The sequence below is a fragment of the Synchiropus splendidus genome, chromosome 1 (assembly GCF_027744825.2).
Source record: "Synchiropus splendidus isolate RoL2022-P1 chromosome 1, RoL_Sspl_1.0, whole genome shotgun sequence".
In the NCBI taxonomy this organism is placed as follows: Eukaryota; Metazoa; Chordata; class Actinopteri; order Syngnathiformes; family Callionymidae; genus Synchiropus; species Synchiropus splendidus.
In genome coordinates this window covers 60,524,805-60,538,380 of record NC_071334.1, presented here as the reverse complement: position 1 = coordinate 60,538,380, position 13,576 = coordinate 60,524,805, and the positions used below count along the sequence as shown (strand labels likewise).

Sequence of the window (13,576 nt, the reverse complement as noted above, 5' to 3'; positions counted from 1 at the left end):
TGAGTTTTTTTGAATGTTCATTTTGTAGAAAGTATCGTAGATATCCAGTTCACTCTCTGAAGCAGTATATCTCAAAACACAACATGTTTGAATGAAGTATATTAATTCACTTTCAGAATAAAGATGTTTCGTTGATATTGATGGGGAAAGTATTAAGACCATCCAATCTGTCTATTTTAAAATCGATGTTTTTGGTATTTCAGCTTTAACTTTTGAGTCATAATGCAACGTTGATTTAAATGATGCCTATATGATATCTGTGTTTGTGTCGCATGATGCCAATTAAAAAAAAAACTGTATGGGTGAAGACAGATCAATGTTCACTAGGTGGTGCCAAAAACAAGACAGGTGAAGTTCTACATATGAATTCGTAGTTATTGTGACAAACCCAGCCTCCTCTTTTCACTGTTTTTAAACAACAGGTGTGGTTTTCTTTCTTTTTCTTTAATATAAACGCAGCAAAAGGATCGGTAGAAGCCCATCACCTAGGTCAGTCCACACGCTCGAGTGACTCTACCACACGACACGCGGGACAAACAGTCCCCTGGAGAGATTTATGAGGGCCACAGACTGCGGACGACTCTATTTGGGCGCTGTTATTGCGTGCTTTCTCATGTTAATGTGACGAGTTTGAGCGTAATCTCTCGCAATAATCTGCCTGTGGAATCTCCACCGGCTCCCCGGACTGACCCCGGGGCCTCCTGTGGAGAGGCGACATGAGCGCCATCATCACGTTTTGGAACCACACTGTCTCACTTTCACGTTTGGCTTTTAAACCTATATTGACCGGGAGTTTTCGGTAGGTGAAGTTTCTCAGTGGAGGGGGATAAAACAAACGTTTTCCAAAGTCGGTGACGGCGACTCGCCTCGCAGGACAGAGGGGAGGGGTGGTCGCTCAACACAGGGGGTAGGTAGGTCGAGAAGGTCCCTGACAGAGATGCTCGCATGCACACGCCGGGGAGAGAGAGCCACGCCAACACGCTTCCACAGAGATGCTAATGTAGCGGAGAGACAGAGAGATCGGTGTTGCTCGCCACTCTTCCGAACTTTCTCGCTCCAGGTGCGCGCGTTCTCCCTCCACCCCAAACTTCTCTCCAGAGAACCAAGCGATGCCGAGACTGGGGGAACCGTGTCAAGCGATGGCTGCGTGACCCGGCGTCAACTCTTCCGAACACACACGCGTGGATCAGGCGTCCACGTCCCCCCGCGAAGCCCGCCAGCATGACTCTGTCCGGCAGAGTCCACTCGTCCCGAGCGCACATGGGACTTTAAAGTCCACCCGTCCGTGGAGCAGTGGGCGAGAGCGCGCGTCGTGAAGCAGGTTTGAAGCGTGGACGTGCGGGGAGACGATGCGAGCGCTGACCACCGTGGGAGCCTTCGTCCATTCCTGTCTGATCCTGCTGGTCCGAGCAGATCAGTGGAGGATGCGGGACAACTGCGAGCTCAGCAAGAGAGTAAGTCCAACCACCTTTAAGAAGTAAATAAATGAGAAGTCAAATGGAAATGACGCCAATTAAAGATGTGATAACTCACTTTTTGGTTTATTAAAATTGACACATTTGAAGATCTTGTTTTACTCCAATGACCAACATCTTTTGAATTCAGTGATCTAAAATGCAGTTGACTGAACTGAATCTTGTGCTACTTTTATGAAACAAACTTATTTGGAATGATAGCAACTTGACAATCTGACAGGTATAAATACCGCAATTATACATGTCTTTCTTTCATTAAATTTTAAATCTTCACTTGTAGTTGCATACATGTTGAAACTTGTCTTAACTATGAACTTTTTTCTGACTAAACACTGTACAAAAATACAAGAAGCTTCTGATTTCTGAGCTGTATTTTGATGACATGTTATGCAAACTCAGTTCCACACTCGTGCTGTGTGTTTACGAGGTAGTCATGGATCAATTTGACCTCTTGATAATGTCTGCTCTTTCATTGATCACCATTCATCCCCATGTGTCACGTCAGGTCATATCTCTCCAGGCGCAGACCCGACAATCATTGCTGTCATGTGTATTGTCGCCGTCGCTTTGACACTTTGTTCCTAAGTGGCCTGTTAATAAGTGATTATGAGTCTGTTAGCAGTCGCTCCAATAAACAGGCAAGTGTCAGACTCCATCACAGCCGGCGAGCGAGGAGGGGAGCTGGTTCTTGTATAGTCCACAGACTTCTCTCGCTCTCTCTCCTCCACAGATAGATTTCATTTATTAAAAAAGAAAAAAAATACAGCTGCATGAAGCATTCGCCTGGTAAAATCAGCAATTGAAGGAATACGGTGTGGTGAAAGAAACAATTGTAGTTCAATAAAAAAGCAAAAATATTCATCAAATGAAGACAAGGAACACAAAACAAAGCATACATCCCAATGACTACACCAAATATGGGCCGGCCTTGTCAAAGTACTTTCCTGTCTGGAGTGAATTGGACAACAACAAGACGAGTTGTTGCTGAGGCCACGACATTATCTCGGACAAATATTACAACAGATCTGATAAAAGTGTCATCGATCCCAAGAGTCTGTCAACTGGAAGCAGGCACATCCAACTCATCCTCACACCCATGGCGTAATATATATTGACTTAGGGAAAGAAGACTTTTGCGTCCCATGCTGACGCTGCTCAGAAGCTCTCTCCACTGAATTGGATGTCAATTGCTGTCTATAATTGCAACTTAAAACAAGTGGCACAATGCTTCAAGTGCAATGAAAGGAGCGCCACCCCTTATCTAACGCCAACTATCCATCTTTTCTTTATGTGACATGCTGCTCATGGTGTCAGGATTCAGTCAACACGAGGGATGCACCGATCCGACTGTTATGGTCCTGATGCAGATACCTATCACTGATACTGATCCGATACCAGTGTTAACATATTCACCTTTTCTCCACACTGTGGGATAACGCTGGTCATGCTTTGAGTAAAAGGCAAAAATGACTGTATGGAATTACAAACTTTATTTAAACAGTGTTAACCGAATGTTGCCTGTGCTACTGCACGGTCATGTAGTGCTTCAAATTTGCAAGGGTTCTATTTCTTGCGGAGCTACACTTCTTCAAGTTGGAGTGGAGAGGAACGTACAGACAGGAAACCTAGCTGTGAAGGGTGACGTGAATCAGCATGCACAACTTGGGCTGCAGCTCTGCGCTGTATGAAACCAAAGCCAAAGCACGGCACCGTGCCATTAGATTGTGGATGACTGTAGTTCATGATCGTGGTTTTAATTGTACCCTTCACACAAGAAACTCTCCACCTGTGTGTCTGTCCACCATCCATCTATCTATCTATCTATCTATCTATCTATCTATCTATCTATCTATCTATCTATCTATCTATCTATCTATCTATCTATCTATCTATCTATCTATCTATCTATCTATCTATCTATCCGTCCATCCATTCATTCATTCATTTGAACCACAGTATGGTGAGCTGAAGTAAATGTGGGTTAATTGATCTCAGATTACTGAGCAATGTCATCCTCAATAACTGGTCTCTTTAAACGCAAGTATCTCGCGATCCTGCCATCCTCACGTGACTGAGTGGAGAACTACCACTCCGCTCAGCTTTGGGTGGAGAATGAAAACACTGCTGTAGCTACGCTGTAACCCCTGTTAGCTGCTGCCGTGTTATCATTATGTTGGACATCAACGTGAGCCCTAAAGTTTAAATGCCAGGATCGGCTCCTGGATCTGCAATTTTTCAGAGATGGATTGGATACCAGGTTCGCTGCATACCTTGTCAACACGCAGCGCAGAAGGCTGCCTTCAGCATCAGCATAGGATGCAAAAGTCCACTTTCCCCATGGCAATATAGTGCGCCATGGTAGTGAGGATGCATTCGGCATAGCTATTTCTTTCTGACATGTCCACTTGCCAAAGGTACCAGTTTTTTCAGATCGGACTTTGAATGTCACCTGCCAGCATTTGCTTGGATGCTGGTCAGTCAGCCCACTCCCATTATGGTGAATAGGGCCCGACGGTGAACAGCTCAGCGCTTTTGACTCATTGCCCCTTGTTTTTGATGCCATACTTTGAGGTGGAAATCCGATTTGACCTCTGACCTTTGCTTGTGACCCCAGTTGTTGGGCCCATAGACACAGTCTTTACACAGCTCTTATGGTTTCCTACAGTGAGACTTGGTGTGTGCAGGTTTGGTTGTCTCTCAGGTCCGTCCAGGTGCTGAAAATGATAGGAGCAGAGTGTGCACACATGCGTGAGTCAAATCAGCAAATGAACACGGGTGACTCTGTCTCTGATTTAGTCACCACGGAGATGTTTCCAACACTTTGGAAATCGACCTTAAATCAGCAATGGTCGCTTCTCCGAAGTTCTCATCTACATGAGTTGAATTCGTTTCTTAATTGGCACTTTTATGTAGATACAAAAGTGAGGAGCAAGAAACATGTTTACCCTGAAGATAAATGTCCCTCAAGATTTTCTGTCTCTCCACAGCAAACAGACTTAAACTCCTTCCTGTGGACCATCAAAAGAGACCCTCCTTCCTATTTCTACGGAACCATCCATGTCCCCTACACTCGTGTGTGGGACTTCATCCCAGAAAACTCCAAGCAGGCCTTCCAGGAGAGCAACATTGTGTACTTTGAGCTGGACCTGACCGATCCATACACTATCTCGGCCCTGACCAGCTGCCAGCTTCTTCCCCAGGGCGAGAATCTTCAAGACGTCCTCCCGCGGGACATTTACAGGAGGCTTAAAAGACACCTGGAGTACGTCAAGCTCATGATGCCTTCGTGGATGACCCCGGATCAGAGAGGGAAGGGACTCTATGCGGACTATCTCTTCAATGCGATTGCTGGGAATTGGGAAAGGAAGCGACCGGTTTGGGTCATGCTAATGGTAAACTCTCTGACGGAAGCAGACATTAAGACAAGAGGAGTGCCGGTGCTGGACTTGTACTTGGCACAGGAGGCTGAAAGAATGAGGAAGAGGACGGGAGCTGTGGAGAAGGTGGAGGAACAGTGCCATCCACTGAACGGTCTGAATTTTTCCCAGGTGAGTTCAATCCTGTATCAGGACATTGTTCCTCCTTATATTGAAATCCATGCCATATTTCTGTGGCATGGACGCTGACCTTTGTGGTTCATTGCTCAGATGACATGTCCATGTTTTTGGATTATTTTCTGTTTGTTTGTTTTCTTTAGATGCGAAGGGATTTCTGGAGGGTTTTATTTGTGTTCATGAGTGTAAATTATCAGCATATTCTGTCCTTCCATTAACTTCCTTTTATGTGGAAACATGATATTTTACACAGTGTTAAAGCACATGTCGACCTGGAATGTCTTCTCCCACAACCCATCTTTATTAATATTTATATATATTATTTCCAGTTAAGTCACTCAACTGCAGTGTGTTGGATCTCATGAATTGAAACGAAGGAGGCACTTTTATTGAAAAAGAAAAAGCGTGACATTTATGTTGTGAATCAGTGATGGATGACAATTTATATTTTGGCACCAAACAAAGAGAAGTATATTTCTGACAGATATTTCATTCTATTTAAAATAAAATGTCCTGTCTGTGAGAGATTAAGCACTCACTATGTGAAGCTATAGCGTGAACTGGACTAAATGATGGCAGTAGAAACGCAGTAGTGAAGACTTCCTAGGTGAATCCTTCGCCCCTCCTCTCAGCCGAACGCCTCTCGAGAGGTGCAGCTTTAACAAATCAGCTGTACAAACATTCAGTCGTGCTCCGCCACATTGTTTGTTGTTGAAGAAAAAAAAATGGATCCTAATGACTCAAGACTAAAATCTCCAGAAAAAAAGGAGCCTTGTTCCACAAAGCGCTTGCACACTTGAGCCCTCTCGCTGGCTTGCCTGTCTGTCTGAGCCCCTCTCTGACCTTTCCAGCGTCGCAGCCCCCTCTGAGGCGGGAGTCGCCGCACAACCATGTTGCGTATTATTGAGGAATTTCGGCTAATGCCGGTGGAGCGCTGAGGGGATTACACTTGACCATTTAGTCTAACACCCAGAAGCTTAGAGCGTTGTTGTTTTAAAGTGAGCCCTGTTGGCCCCTCTGATGGCAATTTTCACTCCGAGCCACACAGCAGCATTTTTATTAGCGTTCGCCCTCTGAGCTCATGGACACAGGATGCCAAAACACGGGGAAAAGACAAATACAACATTTTGATGTGGTATGATTCATGGTTTTATTACTGGCTTTTAAATTGTAGCAAGGTTTTTATGTTTATTTTATACCTCAGGGAAACAGTTTCCTTCACCGTCAGCTGACATTGACCGCTTCATGATGGCAGCCATTCATTGATCATATTTCAAAAATATCCAAGTTTAATGAGTTGGAAGGCTCTTTTAAAAGACTTTCAGAACTGCCACCTTTTAATCTGAATGACATTGCATTTTAGCATTAAAGCCGTGAATGAGCTGCATTTTCTCAGACTCCTTCACATATCTTTCTTCTGCCACTGTAATGTAGCTAGTGTTGTTTTAAATCAGACTGAGTGTGAAAGATGAAACTGTCATCACCGGAAAAACCAGCAGACAGCAATGGTTGACTCTATTCTAACCCTTTTAGAGGGATCTTGGATTTACAACGCGTCTGACTTTGATATCGGAGACAGTCCAAAGCGTGGGGTTCTTTCAGAGCTGGCAACACAGCGTGTCTCTATTGTAGATCACTGATGTGGTTTAGTGAACAGAAACTTTATGCACAATGGCAGGAAGTTATACGTCTATGTCTGTGTTCAACAGCTTATATTTCACACCCGGAAAGTCTTCAGCAAATCCTGGTGAGAACTGCAGAAGTGCAAGGTTTCTTTCCTGCAGTGCAGGAAATTCCTACAGAATCACAAAACTTGAATATCATATTGGGAGTTAAGTTTCTCATTCTTTGTCTCTTTCCAATGAGTCTGTGTACACTCCACAACAGCCAGTGAAACATGAATTTTGTATTTTAATTTTGAGAATATAAATAATAGTAACAAATATAACCTTGAGACACAAGGTGTTCCAAGAAATGTATTTTCTCTTACATACTATTTCTTAACTTGTGTTGACTGATAACATTGAAATTGAAAAAAAGGTTGCCTTTTTAAGTTTAATACAAAATACAAAAAGAAATGTTTTGTATATAAAAGGCTATGGTGGCTTCCTTAAAACACACAAGGAGAAAGAGAAGTTTGTTTTTGACTCAGTTCATCCTGAGGAGGACTGAAAACTGTGCTTTTATAGAAGTGAGTTCCACGCTTGTGCAGAGAGCTCACCAGTAAAATACAGTGTCCCAGAAACAACCTCCACTCTGACACGGCACTAACCCAAAACACAACTCTCAGTTTCCACACTCGATTTCAATATCATCATCAGCCCTTTGATGGTCGTCTCCCCCCGGCTGGCATGAAAGCAACCTGCCTAGCATTTCAGCAAACATTCTCTCCTCACAGCTTTGGCGTGAAGTCGTACAGAAGGGCCAGTTTCATTTAGTCCTTGGGCTGAACTCCTCCGCTAGATGTGTAGATAGAGAGTGATGAGTGAAATGTGCACGCGGTAGACTGTAATTCCGTTCCTGTTTATTCAAGCCGTATCTATCAAGCTTTGTTCTGTCTGAAAGTTTTCATTCACTATGAAATTGGTTTTAGTACCCTCACACAGAGCTGTGCGTGTGATGCATTTCCAGCAAATCTTTCTCTGATACAGCACATTGAATTAGAACAGGACTACACACGGAGTCATTCAGCCAAGGCTGACACAATGAAACTCTTTTAAGACTTATCGAGGATCACAATCCAAGTCGAGGCTTCAGCTCTACTTTTTGTCTCCACAATTTCACACTTACAGTTACATGTTAAACAGTTAAATGAAGCAATCTGACATATAAATTGGTCGGGTTATCAGCCACATCATCACACAGCTACAGAATACTGGAACTGTGACATGCAACTAATTGAAATGGAAAGCAAGCATTCATATACAGGGGTTGGACAAAATAATGGAAACACCTTCAAGCTTTTTTTTAGCTATAAGGTGTTTCAATTATTTTGTCCAACCCCTGTATTTCCAACAGAAAAATGCCAATTACAAGACCAAATAAATCAAGTGGCTGAACTAAACGTGGATGTCTCAGGGATCACACATTGGACAGCTTGACACCTTTTCAGCTTGTGGCTCAAGTATTGGTATGTGTTAGTCAAAGAGGATCTGTAGACACTCCAGAATCTCTTTTCTGCAGGAGAGTTTTGGATGAAAGTCCGATATTGCCTCAATGGCTCTCACAACATGAAGGTGCCTCATTGTGTCTGTATGATATCGTGCACTCGATAGTACTGTTTTCCACTGTTTTCCAAGGGGTGTCACTCCCGTTGTCGTACAGTTGTCTGCATGATCAAGTTGCTGCGGCAAAGTTGATGCGATCGAAGAGTTAAATGTCAAACAAGTACCACATTTTGTGGAGAAAAAGGATTCCAATGTTGTCCAGTTCATGTGGTCACATACGCGACTGAGCAGGGATGCAACGATTTGTCGACATTTGTCGACTGTGGTTGACTATTAAGTTAGTTCACAACGATTCATACTAATATAGAGGTTGTCACTCTCTTTGAACGTATCATAAAACAACAAGTGTTTACAACAATTTACATTTTTTATTCCCATTTACAACATTATAAACAGATGTGTACAGGTAGTCTGTGGCGAGTTGACTGTCATAAAAATGTGGTTGGTGGCAGCTCTGCTTCTGAGTCACTGTACGTCTCAGCGAAAAGAAAGAGAGAAACTCTATTTTTGGCGATATCAGTAATAACCTGGCTTCTTACCCTGTTGAATTGTCACCTGCCCAGAAACACTCCATCAGCTTTTACGCTTTAAGAGACATCAGACAAGTGAATCAAACATCATTTGTCGTCTAACTTCACGCCAGTTGGGATGTGGAGAACAAGCCCTCTGAGCCTTTTATTGTTAATCCGCTATGAATTATGGCTTCTTTATCTCTGATCTGCACAAGGCTGACTGCTCTTATTCGAGCGCGGTGCCCCCGGTCTTTTGACAAGCAGCCTGAGCCTCGCCCATTAGCCTAAGTGAGCTGGTTGAGGACAACAATAGCTGTATGAAGGCCGCCTTTCTCTGTCAGTGCTGCTGGAAAGCCACGGGACATTCCACACCTCACTGGAGCGGCCCTGCCAATGAAAGTGTTGTTTCTTTCCCCCCATCATTGGGAGTAATGGTGCATGGAGCGGGGATGAATACGGCTCTGAGTGTACGTCTGTGAGAACATGAACGGAATCTTTGAAGCCCACTAGGTTCATTCATGTCTGATTGAGGTTAGATCAGTCCGTCCTCGACTCCTTTTAAGGCATGAGGATGAGGAAACTTGTGTGAACTTGTGCCCTCAGCTTCTCAAGATCAGGAGGTTGGCCTCTTCCATAAACTTGTGGTGCGGGGAATATGTTCTGTTCCTCACTGTGCGGATCCGTATTGGATCTAATGAGGCAACAGTCTTACATCGATTTCATAGGGGGCTTATGGTATGAGAAATTCCCAGCCACATCCCAGTGACGTCGCCCGATTTAAGCTGGAAGAATTCTTACCACCCCAAGTACGCAATCCAAGATGGTTTCTCCGATCATAAACAAGAAGTTGAATCAATGAAATGCCGCAGAAAAAGCCAAACACATTCCACCAGTTTGTGTTTCTGTTTTATCCTGCAGGTTTTCTAGTTGCAAATGTAGCGCTGATTTATATATATATATATATATATATATATATATATATATATATATATATATATATATATAAAACGTATTTTTCCACTTCAATAACTGAAACACACTGATCTCGGCTGATGCCATTCTCACCTCCAATTTCCCACCACTAACCGGAATGCAGCATCACTCACTGCCTCACCCACAGCTGCGACTCTTCATGCCACAGCTGAGAGAAGGCCCCAACATATCTGTGACCATTTCCATCACCAGCACACGAGTGCGGTTGTGGACACTTGTAGTAAAAGCGGGTATAAATTCTGCACGCTATTTATCCTGCTCCATAAATCTTAGACATTTGGTGCATTCTTTTGAGGACCGATGCTGCAAGGAAAGCTTGAGCTTCTTGTAACGCTCCACACCAGATGTTATCCCACTGGAAATGACTTGAGTTATGCAAATCATCCAAAAAGTCAACATAATACTTATGAGTCTCAGCTATACTCATGCCAACAGCAGGGCCTCAAGTGATTTCAGGATCTACTATCTTTCAGTTAGTTATGATAGAAAATTCTAATGACTTTGTTTCACTGGCACTTCAACATCTAGTGATGAAAAACAAAAGAACAGAAGTTTATACAAATGTATTTCATTGGAAACTGGTTCCATGCCAAGCGGTGCCCACTGTGATCTGGGGTGGTTTCCCTCTTTCCTTTACTCTATAAAAATTGAAAACTCAACTTCAGGACAAACACGGTCTGTGCTACCTTACAGTCTAGTTTGGTACGGAAGATAGCAGTATTGCATTCACCTTTCAGAAAGAGTGAAGTCAACACCCATTTGATTTGCATATTTGCAGTTATTATATATACATTAAGCAGATTTTCGTCAAGGACAGTAAACTCAACATCTTCATTTATGGTGCGTGTCAAGTCACAAGTTATGTGTTGCCTGAAATGGCAAATATAATTGAACGTTGTGCTGGAAGTGTCACATACAAACATACGCACAGGTTGGCAGGTTAGCGTACTGGTGCAACAGGAACTTTCTGAGTTTGGTATGCTCTTTATATTATTGATATCGAGTAGAAACGTCTCCAACGAGATTACGATGAAATGCACCCGCTAAACTGGTGTGTGTGGATTGTTGCGGAAGTTCTTAAGATTGCGAACAACGTGTTGTTTACACACGCTGTTTGATGCCCACGACTTCTCACACAAGCTTGCAATTTTCCATCCATCTGAAAAATGTAATTCCGTTGACTTGATTAAAGGAAGTTAATGCTCTGGTTTTTATTATCATTTAATTCCTTCCAGTGGAGTTCCGTTTCTTTAATTATTCCTCATTCTGTGTATTGTGTTTTCAAGCGAGTTATGCATGGAGGTTTGCGTTCGATGGGACTTCTAAGCATGAATGAGTCAGTGTGCTGCAACAAGTCGTCGCAGCTCCCTCTGAGTTTCATGTGGCTCAACTCAGCTAGATTTCCTTCTCCTTGTTGACCAAACAGCTCCATATTAAATATCCACCCGCTCTGGAGACTCAACATCTCAACATCAATCTGGTTATATGACACGACCAACCCTGGGTCGAGGTCATGAGACACGTCGATTCATCTAGTGCCATACAACAAATAGTAGATGGATGCGACAGGGATGAGTGAGGAAGTGTTCTCATGTGGTACCAGTCGTGATGATGAGAAGCAGCGTCATGTTGCTCCTCTTGCCATCTTCATTTTCTCTAATCAAAGAGTTGAGAACGTTCCAGAATCCTCTTGTCAGAAATGCCAACCAAACATAGATGACTCCACTTATGAATCAGAATCAGAATTTAATTTATTGCCATGGTCAGTGGGGAGCCCACCAACTAGGAACGTGTTTTGGAATAAAGTGCTGACAAAAAAAAGTAATAAAATAAACAAATAGAATAACAACAAAGCTGTTCACCAATTCAACAGTCTGACGGCCGAGGGGAAGAAGCTGTTTCTGTGACGGGAGGTTCTGGTCTGGATGGACCGTAGCCTCCTGCCAGAGGGAAGAGGAACAAACAGTCCATGACCAGGGTGAGAAGGGTCGGCTCTGATCCTATGATCATATCATATCATGATCATATGAAGGGAGGTTGTGTTTGTTCTCTGTGGACGGATAACAGAGCACACAAAGTGGACTCCGTTTCATACCAATAAGAGCGCAACATTTATTTTCACATGAACCAGATAAGAAATAGTTTCCGCTGCACTCATAGATGAAAGCTTCAATATGCCGCCACTCCTTATTCCAAAATTCCATCTATCGCTCCAACATCTGATAGCCCACCCTCAGGCCAAAATTGGAAGGCGCCAACTGGCCTTCACTTTGGTTTAACTAAGGAAAGCAAATGTAAGTGATAGTCACGAACAGGAGCCAGCGATTATTTAAACTTAAGCCAAGCTTTATGCATGAGCCAATGGAGTCATTAAGATGCAAACTGAATTTGTTTGGTGGCCATCAAGCCTCTCATTGTTGCGTTGGTTAAGGTTTTGGCGGGCTGAAAGGGGATTAGACCCTGGAGGTCATTGTTATTATAAGTCCTTGACAAATTATCCAACAAGTAGCCACCATTAGCACGTGACTGATACATTAAGATGAAGCGTGAATGCTCTCCGTCCATCATAGATTTAGGCTGGAACAGAGCGGCTGGAAAAACTGACTGGAAGGTTTAAAGCAGAGGGATTGTTTTGTCTGCATGCTAAACAGTGTTCCATTTTAACAATAAAAAAAAAAAATATATATATATATATATATATATATATCACCCGTAGCACTTAATAAAAATGATTCAAATGAAGAGTAAGGTTTGTTGCTGTTGACATTTCTTTGGTCAGCTCTGCTGCACACATCCATCCACAGTTTGACATGACGTCTTCTTAATCGCCACAGGTTTGCTTAGACTGGCCTGGTTTTTGCTGAACTGGATTTAATCCATCTGCTTTCGCAGAAATGAGGCGCTGGACTTGCGCCGAGCAGCACGAGGCCAAAACTCTCCACAAGGATGAATAGCTTCTGCTGCCTCACGTTAGTACCTGTTGCCTGGAGCTGGAATATATTAATATTAGTATGACATTTATTAACAAGGTGGTTTTGTCTGGAGGAGCCTGGGAAGTAGACGCAGACAAAGGAGACTTTTAATTTTGCAAAATGAGACCACATTGAATATTTATGGCCAGAGTTAGACCACCTTGTCAACTGTTCAGGCGTTATCCAGCGCAGGAAACCCATTTATGTTACTTCGTGCTCTTGTAAATGTAGTGTTTTATACACATATATAACCATTTTTGTAACTTTTGTCAAATAATTATTAAATTCATGAGTGAAGTTTTTTTTGTTCTTGTTACTCTCAAGGTGCAAGGGAAAATTCTATCTATATATCTGTCTATATATATATATATATATATATATATATATATACAACCTCATCATATTCAGCAAAATTACTACACTCTTTCAGATTTTTCATGGAAACCAGTGTGATGACACTGTGAGTTGGGCACTACATAGGAAGGCATCATATATGTAGGGCATCCTGCTGAGAAAAACTGGGCGTTCATTTTTTCAGGTTTTGCTGTCCCCTGTCCTCCAGACACCCCTCTAGCTAAAAGTCTGGCCTAGAGATCCCAGTGGTCAGCCACTTGCTAAAGCGTATTCCAAGTCACTGTGGCAGGGCTCCAACCCAGCTACCTGGAGCAGCCTCAGTAGCCAGATATGCAGGTGAACAACCACAGGCACATCCACACAGTGGAGTAAGTGAAGTCGTGGTTGGTGTGGCAGCCTCACTACGTGAAGGAGAAACCAGTATTTCTTACTTCAGTATGATTGGACACATTAATCCAAAGCAATTCACGGTGAGCACATCAAAAGGGA

General features: G+C 43.0%; 1 protein-coding gene across 1 annotated transcript in view; it reads left to right on the top strand.

The window, feature by feature from the left end:
• The first annotated feature begins 1,008 nt into the window (after positions 1 to 1,008).
• The window catches only part of trabd2a (TraB domain containing 2A), a 48,588-nt gene continuing 36,020 nt past the window's right edge, over positions 1,009 to 13,576 (top strand). Inside the window, exons 1-2 of the mRNA XM_053887801.1 lie at positions 1,009 to 1,454; positions 4,463 to 5,023. Coding sequence (XP_053743776.1) covers positions 1,350 to 1,454; positions 4,463 to 5,023 — 666 coding nt within the window. The 5' untranslated portion in view covers positions 1,009 to 1,349. The remainder of the gene's footprint in view (positions 1,455 to 4,462; positions 5,024 to 13,576) is intronic.